The 14,701-nt window shown below is 45.9% G+C and overlaps 1 protein-coding gene and 1 pseudogene across 1 annotated transcript in view; one reads left to right on the top strand and one right to left on the bottom strand.

Moving 5' to 3' along the window:
* The window catches only part of RPIA (ribose 5-phosphate isomerase A), a 30,280-nt gene extending 29,020 nt beyond the window's left edge, over positions 1–1,260 (bottom strand). The window contains exon 1 of the mRNA XM_012644255.1: positions 935–1,260. Coding sequence (XP_012499709.1) covers positions 935–1,219 — 285 coding nt within the window. The 5' untranslated portion in view covers positions 1,220–1,260. The remainder of the gene's footprint in view (positions 1–934) is intronic.
* An 8,437-nt stretch (positions 1,261–9,697) lies between these two features.
* Positions 9,698–10,441, top strand: LOC105810297 (annotated as a pseudogene).
* Positions 10,442–14,701: the final 4,260 nt, after the last annotated feature.

Raw genomic sequence — 14,701 nt, forward strand, 5'->3', positions numbered from 1 at the left:
ACACTAGTACCTTCCACTTCAACCAGGCTGTGGTGAAGGAGGCTCAAACGACATCATCTATGCAAAATAACTTTCTATAATAAATTATCAACAAATGTAAAGAACTATCATTAGAGAAGAAAAGGAAATCTGATGCCACTTTCTAAGAAGTAGAGACACAAAAAGCCAACGAGGCCAAGGAAACTCCACCACAGGGCAGAAATACTCCACTTGGCTTCTGTGTCTTATAATTAAGATAACTGACTTGATTGGTGACAGACAGCAAACCCACTTGGGTTAAAAGACTCCACTAACAGCACCACACCCGTCACTTAACAAAAGGAGGCCACCACCTCACTGAGTAACAGCTAAAACATCTCTGCAGCCCCACATTAAAAACATCCTCCAGACTTCAAGTGTCCACCCGGCCTAATCAAAGGGAGAAGCTTTAAAGCCCCCGGGTCTGCCCTTCCCTCCGCGAATCACTCGGGCGGGAGCGCACGAAGCTAAGAACCTACTGGGAGCGCAATTTCAAAGCACTTTACAAACCAGCTCTCTGGCGGCTTCCCGGAAGAGTGAAGAAAAATGAAGACCTCTCCGCAGCCCCCGTGCTCACCCTTTTCCATTTGTTGGTAAGGAGGCCACAAGGAAGGTACCTCTAGCCCCCACTCCAAACGTCAGACACCTCCAGGCTCCACTTTGCAAACTGTTTCAGCCAGACAAGGAGTCTTTAAGAAATCTCAGCTTTTAGGGGACTCGCCCCCAACCGATTCTACATCTAAAAGGCCTTTAAAGAGCAGGGAAGAGCGATCTAAACTCAGGTAAAGTTCACACCCTCTCCCCTCTCACGCAGCCCCCGCCCTGCCAGAAACGAGGCGCGCTCGGTCAGTACCCAGAGCGCGCAACAGGAGCCCATCATGCACCGAACAGGCGCCCCATGCCCCGAGGTGCTCACCCTCACGTGGTTCTCCACGGCCGCGCGGCCAGCCAGCTTCTTGGCCTCCTCGGCCTTGGACATCGTGAAGGGGGCCGAGCAGACGCTGCTGGAGTCCCCGCCGCTGGTGCTTGCGCTACCAGCACTGCCGCGGGTCCCGGACTGTGCACGCCCTGGCAGCTGCACGTGCGAGCCCGGGAGGCCCCAGCTGTTGCCGCCTCCGCCAGAGGCCGCGCCCCCGGCCCGCCCGGGCAGCGGGGCCAGGACCCGCCCGTAGAGGGTGCTGAAGGGCCCGGGGCGCTGCATCCCGATGCCTACCTCCAGCCTCCACTGCGGTCCCGCCCCCGGCTCGTCCGGAAGTCTGGTCGCGCACGCACAGGGCCGGCGCGCTGCTGCGCGGGGCTTTCTGGGAAATGTAGTTCTATGGCTCCGCGGCCCGTAGCTGCGCCCCAGCCTGCACTACCAGCCCCACAATGCTCCGCGACCGGGCGCGCAAATCCCGGGCGACGGGCTCCGGCGCGGCGCTCAGTAAAGTATGAGTAGTCACGGGAAGACCTGTGTGGCTGCTGTCTACCCAGGGCAGGTGTGCTTACGCTACCGTTAGGTCAGTGCCAGGGATTTTTCTGCCCTCCCACGCATCCAAGAAAGGGGTGTTAGACCTGTTACTTTCTCAGCATTAAGAACGTGGCCGTGGACGAGACCTCAGGACAGTGACTCTTCTGTAAACGTCGTGGCTCTTTTAGTGGTGACTACTCCCCAGGGAAACTTACCTGCGACTCCGGCGCCACTGAAGTCCATCCTAGTCCCCCGCAGGCCCAAGACTGCAAGTGGACAACCCCCTTCCTTAGACACTCTGCCCCTGCTGGTGTTAAATGATGTGATTCGTCCCTATCGAGCTTGATTCTGTACATACGAGTGTGCCCTGCAGAGATCCTGCAGTCCTTGGTGACTAACAAGGACTTTCACTGAACTTAACAGATTTCTCTTTTCTTGTCTACCTTTAAGGTTTCTTGCTGTTGAGAATAGTAAGGGACAAGGAATTTTTATTGCCCCCATTTTACAGGCAAGGTTACCAGTGCTGACCCCAGGCTTACCGACTACTTGGAGGTCTATAAAAACACATGGACTTTGTGGTTCTTGCCCATGTTAGTGGAATCCCTTATGTCTTCTCATCAGCTCGTCTCCAGACTCACTCCGGGCCTTATCCCTGTTTTATGTGCAAAGCCCCAATATGGGCCGCTGTTACCGCCCCTCATCACCTAGATTTTCTTTGCTCTGCGACCTGAGGCTGTGAGCTTGTAGATCTCCACCTTGGTATGTAAAGGGAAAGGATGTTTTAGGTAAATTTGAATCCTTGGTTTAAGCCAAATTCAGAAATTACCATGAGGTTCTGGCTAAGATGCAAGACAAAATGTCTGTACTCCCACCACCGTTGGTCTGCAAAGTGGAAGGCCACCGTAGGCAAATTTGTCACCTGTTCTGTATCTCCTTGCAGACAGGCTTTGCCTTGTTCAGTGCTCCTCAGCACTCTACTAAAAGGTTCATGGAACAAGTATTGATTGATCTCTAACCCTCCAGCCAGAGAGCCTTTGAAACCACCTTAAATGCTCTACCCCCCAGCTCCATCTTATCCTTTGGACTTAGCTGAAATACCATCTCCTCAGAGAAGTCTTCCTGACAACCCCATCTAAATTGGGTTTTCCACTCACCCCTCCTCTGTTACTTTACCTGTGGTTTATTTCCATCACAGAACCTTCCTTGTTCATTTATTTGTTTCCTTAGTTTTGTACTTGTTTTATCATGTATCCTCTGTAGAAAACATTTCAGCTGGATAAGGTGGTTCATGCCTGTAATCCCAGCACTTGGGGAGGCTGAGGCAGGAGGATTGCTTGAGGCCGAGTTCAGTGCCAGCCTGGGCAACATAGACACTGTCTCTACAAAATAATAAAAATATAATAATATTTCTGTGAAGAGGGTCTTTGTTTTATTTCCTACAAAATCCTTTCCTAAAATAGTTCAACAGTTCTGGACATGTAGATGGTCCTCAACAAATACCTGAAGTGTTACTGAATAACAGATTGATGTCATGCCTCAACCACACACTCCACTTTCAGCCATATAGAATTTTAGTCTCTCCACCCTGGCTCTTCATGTCTGTGCATACCCTGTACCCTTCTAACTCTCAGATATTCTTCAAGACTCCACTCTGTTACTTTACTCTGAAGCCCTAAGCCCCACTCTCAGTTCGGTTAGCTGCTCTTTTGTGCTTCCAAGGACCTGTACCTTCTCTGTCATAACTGCCTTGCTCTATTCACACGACCATCTCACTCAAAAGACTGTGAGTCCTTCGATAGCAGAAATTATTCCTTACAGAATGTACAACACCAGGCTCAATTACTATTTTAGGGTGAGCTGTGTTCTACAAGGGTCCACCTGTCTGTGCCTCTTTGATTTCTTTTTTTCTTCTCTCTTTATCTTGCATTTATCTCTCCATTCCTATAGACCTTTTAATCCTTTTCCTCAGGTTGCCAGTGATGCCCAGTGACTTTCATGTCCATTCTGAAATCCTACTGGCAGTTCTTAGTTCTGAAGACTATGACGATCCTTGTAATAGTATAAGCATCATGTTCCTATGTAGCTTCTCATTTGCACAATTATTGATAGTAGTGCCGGGCACCATGCTAAATGCTTTGCAGACATTATCATATTTAATCCTAACTACAAGAAGTGGGTACTATTATCCCCCTTGGCACAAAAGAAGTCCTCACTTACCCAAGGTCACACTGCTTGTAAGTGAAGCTGTAATGCAAACCTTCAGCCATCCTAGGACCAAACCTTAACTTGATAGATTCACCTAGATGGAGATTTATTAATTGCTCCACCCCACCCCCAGTATAGCCCTGGACTTTGTATAAACCACATGTAATGCATTTTCTCTTTAAAATCACAAGTAATAGCAATGAATCTTTCTTTTTTTTTTTTTTTTGGTCTTTTTTCCAAAAATTGCACCAAAGTAAAGCAAAGCTCTAGTTGATGTGGGCATGTTTTGTATGTATTAGCAGTACTGCCCTCACTCTTCATGCACTGGACAGTAGCGCTACCCCAAGAAAAGGGTGGTTAGTAATGAATATTAAGACAAAATGGTTAAGGGAGAAAAAAATTTATAAATGAGGAAATACTAAATGAAGAGACATGCGCAGGTTTGGGGTGATAAACTGCTTTCAGGGTTTCACAAAGGTGAGATCAATCTACTTTATAATTTAATAATCCACTAAAAAGCTTTTTTACTTATACATTACACTAGGAAGAACTGCATGTTTTATCCATGGACCTTTTTGGGGCTCAGAAAGTAATACTCCAAAAGGAAGTCCTCTGAAGCAAGACTCTCTCACTTTCTCTTGCCCTCCTGTCTCTGGCTCATCATTCTCCCCTCAGGCTAGCCATAGAAACTAGAATCCCTCTTCCCCAAGGCAGATCATAGAAACCAGACCCCTTTCCCCAAAGCCAGCCATAAAACCTAAAAATATAACTCTAACCTTCCCCCAACTTTCCATGTAGAAACTGGCCATGAAGAAATTCTCTGACCTACTTTGTCTGATTTTAGGTCATAAGACCCCCATTCCACAGACGTCCTTCCCCATATGCAGAAGCAAAGAATACCGCAAAAAGGCCAAGAACAATCTGAACAGTCAGGCCTTGCTGGGTTTCCACACTCACTCTACTAGCATCATATCATACGCTTTTTGTCCAATCATATTTCTACATGGCTGTCTATAATCTGTTAAACTTAAGCATAAAAATGGACATTTTTCCCTGTGTCTTTGGGTCTCCATTCTGAAGGCACCCATGTCACATGAAACTATAATCAAATAAATTTACATGCCCTTTCTCCTATTAATGTGCCTTTAGTCAGGTGATTTTCAATGAACCTTCAGAAGATGTAGGGGAAGTTTTCTCTTCACCCCTGCAACCTTCATAAGGCTGGCTTCCTCTCCTCATTCAGGCCTTAGCCCCAGAGGTCTTCCCTGATTTATTAAAAAAGTACCACTGCCCCAATCGCCCCCTCACTCCCATCAGATCATCCTACTGTGCTCTGTCATCATCTTGTCACTGAGAAAGAAAAATAGCTCAGAGCAGTTTGAGGAATGTAAAATTTATCAGATCCAGAGAGATAAGAGTATGATACATCAATCATGCTCCCACCCCATACCCAGGGGCAATTGTTTAATAGCATTTTGTTCTTTCTTTCCTTATCTGTAGTTTCACAGTGTGACCCTCACCATAATCTTCACAGTCCTGGAATTTGTGCTACAAAGAACAATGTATGGCCAGTCACTAATCAATGTCATTTCTGTAAACCAATGATAATTCCTGACAAACAACTCTGTATCATCCCACTCTTTGTCCTCCCTCTTTGCCTTTAAAAACCTGCTTGTGGCAGGGCGCGGTGGCTCACGCCTGTAATCCTAGCTCTCTGGGAGGCCGAGGCGGGCGGATTGTTTGAGCTCAGGAGTTCGAGACCAGCCTGGGCAAGAGCGAGACCCCCGTCTCTACCAAAAATGGAAAGAAATTAATTGGACAGCTAAAAATATATAGAAAAAATTAGCCGGGCATGGTGGCGCATGCCTGTAGTCCCACCTACTCGGGAGGCAGAAGGATTGCTTGAGCCCAGGAGTGTGAGGTTGCTGTGAGCTAGGCTGACGCCACGGCACTCACTCTAGCCCGGGGAAAAGAGTGAGACTCTGTCTCAAAAAAAAAAAAAAAAAAAAAAAAACCTGCTTGTAACAAAGGCCAAACGGAGCTCATACCCAAAGTTACTTAGGTTTGAGTCTTCCTGGCAGCTCTCCTCATCTTGGCTCAAGTAAATTCTTTAAAATTATATTCTGTTCCTCAGCTTGCTTCTTTAGGTCAACCTTACATAATCTTTTTCTTTGTTGATTGTCCGTACTCCCCCTTCTGAAATACAAGTGTAAAACTTGTCTTTCTTATTCACTGCTGGGTCCCAGCACGTGCAGAATGAATGAACACGGGATGCCAGCTCTCGGTTCCTCCTTCCCCTCATCCTCCGGCTCCCCACCTTCATGCCCCTCTACTGCAGTCAGGGCATGGAGTAACCTCTCCCTTTTATTAGTTCACAAGCAGTTTAAGCATTTAATAGTTTTAGCAAGAAACTGTGATTTAAAAAATGGACCAAGATGACTCCATCCTAAATGTTTCTCCTGTGTCTCTGGAAAGGTTTGCTATGTGTGAAGCACACCGTAGGCTTTATTGGATGTGCTGTACGGTGTTCCTGATGTCTTTTACAGCAACTGTTTTCTTCACAACATCAGGCCCAGCCAGAGCTTCTAGGAGAGGGGCTGATGGTAGAGGATGCTGGGCCCAGGGCAACATCATACAAGGATGGGGTCAAGCTGGAGAGGAGCAGACCTGAGGCCAACTACTACTCTCTCCACTAGAAAAGCAGGGCAAGTCTTGACCACCATTTAGATATGGACTAATATAAAGTACTATTGATGGAAAAGGAAGATTCGGGAAATGAACATTGTATTTATTATTTCAGGGAGAATAAAAGCAAGACATTGCTAACCTCAGGATGTTTTTCTTAAGTTGTTCAGAAAGTCCAGGGTCTCTGAGACTTCAATTTTGATATCAACCTCCTACCACCACTTTGCAGGTTTTTTTTGTTTTGTTTTGTTTTGTTTTTTTGAGACAGAGTCTCACTGTGTTGCCTGGGCTAGAGTGCCGTGGCGTCAGCCTAGCTCACAGCAACCTCAGACTCCTGGGCTCAAGCAATCCTCTGCCTCAGCCTCCCGAGTAGGTGGGACTACAGGCATGTGCCACCATGCCTGGCTAATTTTTTCTATATATTTTTAGTTGTCCGATTAATTTCTTTCTATTTTTAGTAGAGGCGGGGTCTCGCTCTTGCTCAGGCTGGTCTCGAACTCCTGAGCTCAAACAATCCGCCCGCCTCGGCCTCCCAGAGTGCTAGGATTACAGGCGTGAGCCACCGCACCCGGCTGACTTTGCAGGTTTTTTATGACCAAGGATCTGTTAGAGATAAGTCTAAGTGTTTAATGTTCTTAAAGAAAAAAATTGTTGGCCAGGCTCATGCCTGGCCAACGTAATTCTAGCACTCTGGGAGACCGAGGCTGGAGGATTACTTGAGCTCAGGAGCTCGATACCAGCCTGAGCAAGAGCGAGACCCCCGTCTCTACTAAAAATGGAAAAATTAGCCAGGAGTGGTGTGTGCCTGTAGTTCCAACTACTCAGGAGGCTGAGGAAGGAGGATCACTTGAGCCCAGGAGTTTGAGGCTGTAGTGAGCTATGATAACACCACTGCACTCTACCCAGGGCAACAGAGTGAGACTGTCTCCAAGAAAGGATAAGGGTTTCTGGCTAAATTGACTTCATAGGATTATTGCTGAAGACAGTTTAAGGTGATAAGCTATCAAGGATGGTCAGATACCAAGGGTGGGGGTTTTTGCTAAATTGACTTAGAAGGTTTCTTGCTTGAATTGGATTTTTTTTTTTTTTTGAGACAGAGTCTCGCTCTGTTGCCCAGGCTAGAGTACCATGGCATCACCCTACCTCACAGCAACCTCAAACTCCTGGGCCCAAGTGATCCTCCTGCCTCTGCCTCCCAAGTAGCTGGCTAATTTTTTCTATTTTCAGTAGAGACAGGGTCTTATTCTTGCTGAAGCTGGTTTTGAACTCCTGACCTCAAGTGATCCTCCTGCCTCAGTTTCCCATAGTGCTAGGATTACAGGTGGGAGCCACCACGCCCAGCCTTGAATTGGATTCTGCAAAGACAGAGAAAAAGGCCCAAGCTCAAGCCTAGTCAGAAAGGACTCAGGAGCCTGACTAAAGTTTTGGTCAAAGGACAGAGTCTTTGTCAATGCTTTTGCCTCACCCTCATGAGAGTCTATTTTTAACTATCAGAAAAGACCAGGAAGGATAAAGAAAACAGTGGTTGAGGAACTTTGTGTTAACCATCTCAACTTATTATTATAATATTTTTTGTAAGAAAGAACACGGAACATGTTGGAGGTACTTCAGGATGGCTTGGGTGGTAAAGGGATGAGGGATAAGGGAATGAGGACCCAGGTGGTTGTATTTCCAGCACAGCTACTGACTGGCTTTGTGACCTTCGGTAAAGCCCATCATCTCTCTGGACCTCACCTTCCTCCTATTGAATGAGAGTTGAATTCATGGACAGAAAGTAGAAGGACAGTGGGGAGCAGAGGGGGAGATAAGGGAAATCATGGTTGAAATAAATCATCTCTAGTGTTTCTTCCAACATTAACATTTTACACTACTGTTTCCGATAGATCATTCCATTCAACCCATTTTTATAGAAGGCAAATAAAGCATAGGGTGAGATGCAAGTCAGAGTAGACCCCAAATCTGGCTCTGAGCTATAGGGGATCCCACTTTTCCCAGGTCAGAAGAATTCATCACTGACTCCTTCCATGTGACATAATTCTGCAAGACCCTAGAATGGGATCCCCACAGGTCATTCTGCTACATATTAACCAGGGATAATGCACAGAGTGGACTTTTAAAACCTTAACAGACTTTTACAAGTGAAACAGTGGTATTCATAGCAAGAAAGAAATTAATATTATATAGTGTAGAAGAGCCCACCATTGTTCCCCTCAATGCCCTCAGCCAGTTTCAGTTCCCATAGAATCCACCCTCCGAGCATCTTGTGGCCCCAAAGGCGACTCTAGAATGCAACGTGATACTTATGACATAAGCCAACAGCGCCACCTGGTGCTGGCAGTGTGCCAGTACCTAGAAGAAAAACTAGCTGCTGGGGACCTAATGAGAGACTCAACAGGGTTCACCAGCATGCTCCTTTCTGAGGAATTTCCTTTTTCCTTTTCCTTTTTCTTTCTTTTTTTATTTTTGGAGACAGGGTCTTGCCTATCGCCCAGGCTAGAATGCAGTGGCACAATCATAGCTCACTGCAGCCTCGAACTCCTGGGCTCAAGTGATCCTCCTGCCACAACCTCCTGTGTATCTGGGACTACAGGCACATGCCAGCACGCCTGACTAATTTTTGAAAAACAATTTTTTTAGAGATGGGGGTCTCACTATGTTGTCCAGGCTAGTCTCAAACTTCTGGCCTCAAGTGATTCTCCTGCCTTGGCCTCCCAAAGTGATAGGATTACAGGTGTGGGCCACCATGCCTGGCCTCTGAGGAATTTTTAATACTAATTTTTCTGATAGTTAAATTTCATTATCTGCACTGAAGTTAGAACCTAAGTCCTGGTTAAAGTGCAGCTCTACTATGTGTCCTTCATTGCTCCTGCTGCTGTCTTCAACACCAGTTCTGTTCCAGTTCTTTTTGCCACTGTGAAAGTTGTCAGAATCAAAATGGAGTCACATATGTTAAAAACCCTGACAAATGGAGCTGGGGAAGGTCATGAAAACAGGGTGCTCAAGCACAAATGCCCGATAAGAACGATGACAAAATATCCGCAAAAACCACAACCTGGCACAAAATCCACTGCAACCTTACTCAAAAAAATACTTCTTCGGGGACATCTGCCCAGCAACTGTCTGTCCAACCTCAGACTGGTATACTCTTGATATTGATCCTTTTCTTTTCTTTTTTTATCCACCACCAGCCAGGCCTCTCAGCCACCTCCACTGCCGCCTCCTGCTTGGTATCGATCCTTGTAGCCAAGGATAATTATCTCAAAACAGTTATATAATTCTCCTCATTTTCCCTTTAAAAATCCCCATCTTCCTTTCTTTTCAGCAGCGTGCGGTGGCAAGATGGCGGTGCAGATCTCCAACAAGAGGAAGGCTGTCGCTGATGGCATCTTCCAAGCTGAACTGAATGAGTTTCTTACTCAGGAACTGGCTGAAGATGGCTACTCTGGAGTTGAGATCCGAGTTACACCAACCAGGACAAAAATCATTATCTTAGCCACCAGAACACAGAATGTTCTTGATGAGAAGGGCCGGCGCATTCGGGAATTGACCACGGTAGTTCAGAAGAGATTTGGCTTCCCAGAGGGCAACGTAGAACTTGATGCTGAAAAGGTGGCCACGAGAGGTCTGTGTGCCTTTGCCCAGGCAGAATCTCTGCGTCACAAACTCTTGGGAGGGCTTGCTGTGCAGACAGCCTGCTACGGTGTGCTGCGGTTCATCATGGAGAGTGAAGCCAAGGGCTGTGAGGTCCTGGTGTCTGGGAACCTCCGACGACAGAGGGCTAAGTCCATGAAGTTTGCGGATGGCCTGATGATTCACAGTGGGGACCCTGTTAACTATCACGTTGACACTGCCGTACGCCACATGGTGCTCAGACAAGGTGTGTGTGGGGCGGGGGCGGGCATCAAGGTGAGGATCATGCTACCCTGGGACCCTACTGGTAAGAATGGCCCTAAGAAACCCCTGCCTGACCATGTGAACATAGTGGAACCCAAAGATGAGCTACTACCTACCACCCCCATCTCGGAACAGAAGGGTGGGAAGCCAGAGCCGCCTGCCATGCCCCCGCCAGTCCCCACAGCATAGCAGGGGCTCCTTGGCAGCTGTAGCTGGAGTCCGGATGTTCCTCTGTAAAGACCTTTAATAAAGTATTGTACAAAGATGCAAAAAAAAAAACTAAAATCAACCCTGTCTTCCTTTATCTCCCTAAATATGCAGATAGTTTACTCTGGCATGTGTATTCTCATTGCAATGCTCATTCCCAAATAAATATCATTCTCTTTTAGAGCACCTCTCTGTGTTTGTTATTTAGGTTGACACTCCATACCAATTGTATAAGAAAAACCAACTGTTTTTCTCTATGCTTTCACTTGGAACACTCAATATTTGCAGAACACCTCATGTCTGACACCAAATGTGTGGGAGTTTTTCCCCACACCAAGCAATTCTCCATTTCTCTGCAGACACTAACTAGCGATTCTACAATTCAATTCAATTCTGACACTAACCAAAATTAGTGCAGACCCCACAGGTTAGGGGCTCAGTCCCACAAGACTGTCCCCCTTTTCAGATGCCAATCACAATTGGAGGTTCCCAGATCACCCACAACTTCTGTCTGACTTAGCTACAAATGAGAAGTTCCTACAACCCCCTCCTCAGGTATGATAGTTTGCTAGAGCAGCACACAGAGAAGGAAAAGTTTATTTACTATTGCTGATTTACCATGAAGGATAATTTAAAGGATACAAATGAACAGACAGAAGAAGAGATGCATAGGGCACGTTCTGGAAGGGTCCCAAGCTTAGGAGCTTCTGTTCCCGTGGAGTGGGGGTGCACAACCGTTCCAGCATGGGGATGTGTTCACAAACCTGCAAGCTCTCTGAATCCATTCTTTTGGGCTTATATGGAGGCTTCATTACATAGGCATGATTGATTAAACCACTGGGCATTAGTCATTAACTCAACCTTCAGCCCCTCTCTTCTCCCTGGAGGTCAGGGGGTGGGGCTAAAAGTTCCAACCCTCTAATCACATGATTGATTCCCCTGACATCCACCCCCCCATCCTGAGACTGTCCAGGAGCCCTCAGTCACTAGTCATCTCACAGTGTGCAAAAAGACACATCACTCTTGCCATTCCAAGGCTCTTAGGACCTGTGTGCCAGGAAACATGGGGCAGAGATCAAATATATGTATTTCCTCTTATGTCACACCACCGTAGACTTAGTTTCAGGAGCCAGCAACCATTTTGTGTTGCTCATGGAGTCTGTGGATCAGGAATTTGAAAAGGCAAAGTGAGTTTGGCTTATCTCTACCCCAGCATATAGCTGTGGCTCAGAACATGATACCCCCAAAGTATGGTGCTCTGTCATGCTGAGCTTTTCCAACTAAAACAGGAAGGCCTGAGAGGCTGACTCAGAATCAAGGACTCTCTGACTTCTCCCATTGCCCCACCTCTACCAGTCAGTGCAAGGTGTTTTTCTCCGAAATTTCCTTCTCTGCCTCAAAACTGGACTGCCAAAGAGGACACAATTGCCTTCCATCCCTGTCCTGAAATTTTATTATCTATCACAAGAAAGAAGACTAAAGACTGTAACCACACCTGGATGGACTTTGTTGTAAGATACTGTCTCTGGGACTCATACAACTTTCAAATTCTACAAGCTAATTTCTGTATTCCCAGTCGATTCACTTCTCCTAAAAATTATTTACTACCCCTCAAAATTACCTATATTCCCCCATCCCCCTTCTCTATGAAGAAAGGTATATAAGCATCTGGACCTCACTGGGTTATTGGATAATCACTCTCCTGTCATTTTCCCCTGTTCATGTTAATAAATTTGTGTGCCTTTTACTCCTATGAATCTGCCTATTGTAAGTTCATTTTCAGGGAACCTTCAGATGGTGTGGGGGAAGCTTTCCCTATTTGCTCCTAAAATATGTTTGGCCTCAGCTGAGAAGAACTGAGGACGTGGCTGAAGGCTGCAATCATCTGAAGTCGCCTTTACTCACATGTCTGGCACTTGCTGCTGACCCACAGCTAGAACCCCTACATGTGGCCTCTTCATGTGTTGCTTGGGCTTCCTCAAAGCATGGTGGCTGGGCTCCCAAAGCAAGCATGCCAGGGGAGCAAGGTGGAAGTTCATGGCATTTTTATGATCCAGGTATAAGGGTCACATAGCATCACTGCCGTTGCACTTTGTCGGTGAAAACAGTCACAAGAGTCCATCCGAATTCAGAGGAAGATGACAGAGACCCCACCATTCATTGAGGGGAGTGTGACATTGTAAGAAGGGCATGTGGGAAAAGAGAAATTGTTAGAATATCTTGGAAACCTGGAATCTGCCACAAGTCCCCCAGGGAGGTTGTGGATAAGGCCATGACAATTCATTATCACTGACTTAGGAGCAGTTTAATTCCTGAAGACTGACTTTTTTTTAAAGCAACATTTCCCTCCAGTCTGCAACTTGTTTTGATAGTAATGAACTTAGAAATTGGGAGGTCTCACTTCTTGACTCAGAGGAAAATCTAAAAAATAGAGATGACGGTTTCTCTACTCCCTCTTCCCTGTCACTGAAAACATAACTTTCAGCATGCAAAAGATAGCTTTTCTTCAAGTCCTATGTGTATATTGCATGTGCTGAACTAGTATTCATTATTCAGAATGTTTCAAATACAGTCAACTCTCAAGTAGAGGAGTGGTGGATAACTTAGAAAATCTCAGGAGCTTGGAGATGATCTAGCCCAGTGGTTTTCAATCCTGGCTGCCCTAGGAGATTTCTAAAACATCATGCCATGGATCTACTACAAGAAATGCTAATGGGATTCATCTGAGGTAGAATTCTGGCTTTGGTATCTTTGAAAAGATACCTAGATGATTCTATTGTGTACCTATGTTGAAAATCACTGATTTAGCACAGTCTCCTTATTTTACAGATGAGAAAATAGGATGAGAGGAGTTAAGTGATTGGCCCAAAGTGACATGAATCATTTATATTAGATTTTTAGGGACAAGTGTTGTGACTTTTTTCCAGCAAACTTATCTTCCTAATATATAAACCAAGTCGATTGAGACACAGTCTCCCTCCCTCCACCAAGCGCCAGGGACTGGATCTGCAGGAGAGGCCTATTAAGGTCACAGCTGCAAGCTCAGAGCTCTACATGCAGAAAACACAGCCAGGAGGAAAGGACGGAAGAGGAAAACAGGAGGCTATCGACCACAGAAACAGGGACACCAAAGGGACAAGTCGTTCACAGCCTCTGCATTCCCTGATACACTTGTCGCCCCCTCCGTTTAGACTGGAGCTCAGGGGCTGTGGAACTCATCAGTGCTGTTCACCAAACACCTCACATTTTCCCTCCTTCCAGGCACATAGTGCGATTGCACTTCCTTCTCCCTTGACTCCATGTGGCTGTGTGACTAGATCTAGCCAGTGAGTCCTGAGTAGAATGTGTCACCTTCTCATTGGTACATTTCTTGTTGGTGTGAGACCCTCTGGAGCATGTTTTCCCTTTGGCAGTGACCAGCAATGTCCTAGGCAGGGGCTGCTCCATTAGCCTGGGTTCCTGAGTGACTGTGACAAGCAGAGCCCCCTGCCTGCCTACGTGTAGCGTGAACAAGCAATAAACCCGTGTTGTTTTGAGCCCCTGGGATTTTGGGGGTGGTTTATTATTGCAACATTCCCTAGGTCATTCTGACTGATACGGATTCTTCAAAAGAAGACTGATGAGGAAAATGAGAGAAAGGAAAAGATATACTGAGACTGCCTCTGCATTAAAACAAAAAAAAACCTACAGATCCTTTCATTATTTTATTCAATGCCTTTAAACAAGAGCCTCTGTAACAAATTCCCTCAGATCTCAGGGTCCAAGAAAGCTCTATTCACTCTTCCTAGTTAACAGGTGTACTTCCTGCTGTTAAACAAAGCCGTGCTCAGGCTTTTTGGACGCTCCAAGCTTCCACTTTTCAGGGATGGAGAAAAGCTGGTGAATTTCTTAAATAAGTTCTTCCTACTTTGTGTATATGTCCTGTTATTACCCCACTATGTCTGAGGTTACCTTGTGTTGTCTCCTCATATATCCACCTGGGACCAAAAATCTAGGTAGTTCTGCACCTTACATAATCTATGAATACCTTTAATTTTTACTCCAGAAGTCTTTGAAAGGAATAAATTTATCCCAAAGCTATACTATCCACTAAGGAGAGAAATCATCATCTGTTCTTTCAAATATGCTCAACTGTCTAGGCTGGCCCATGCAATATGCTCCAGATAAACAAACAACATAGCTACCAGGTAAGGCCCTAAGTTATCAGGCATCCTACAAAATTTAACACAAGTTTATTCCCAT

The sequence above is a fragment of the Propithecus coquereli genome, unplaced genomic scaffold, assembly GCF_000956105.1.
Source record: "Propithecus coquereli isolate 6110/MARCELLA unplaced genomic scaffold, Pcoq_1.0 Scaffold208, whole genome shotgun sequence".
Taxonomy (NCBI): Eukaryota; Metazoa; Chordata; class Mammalia; order Primates; family Indriidae; genus Propithecus; species Propithecus coquereli.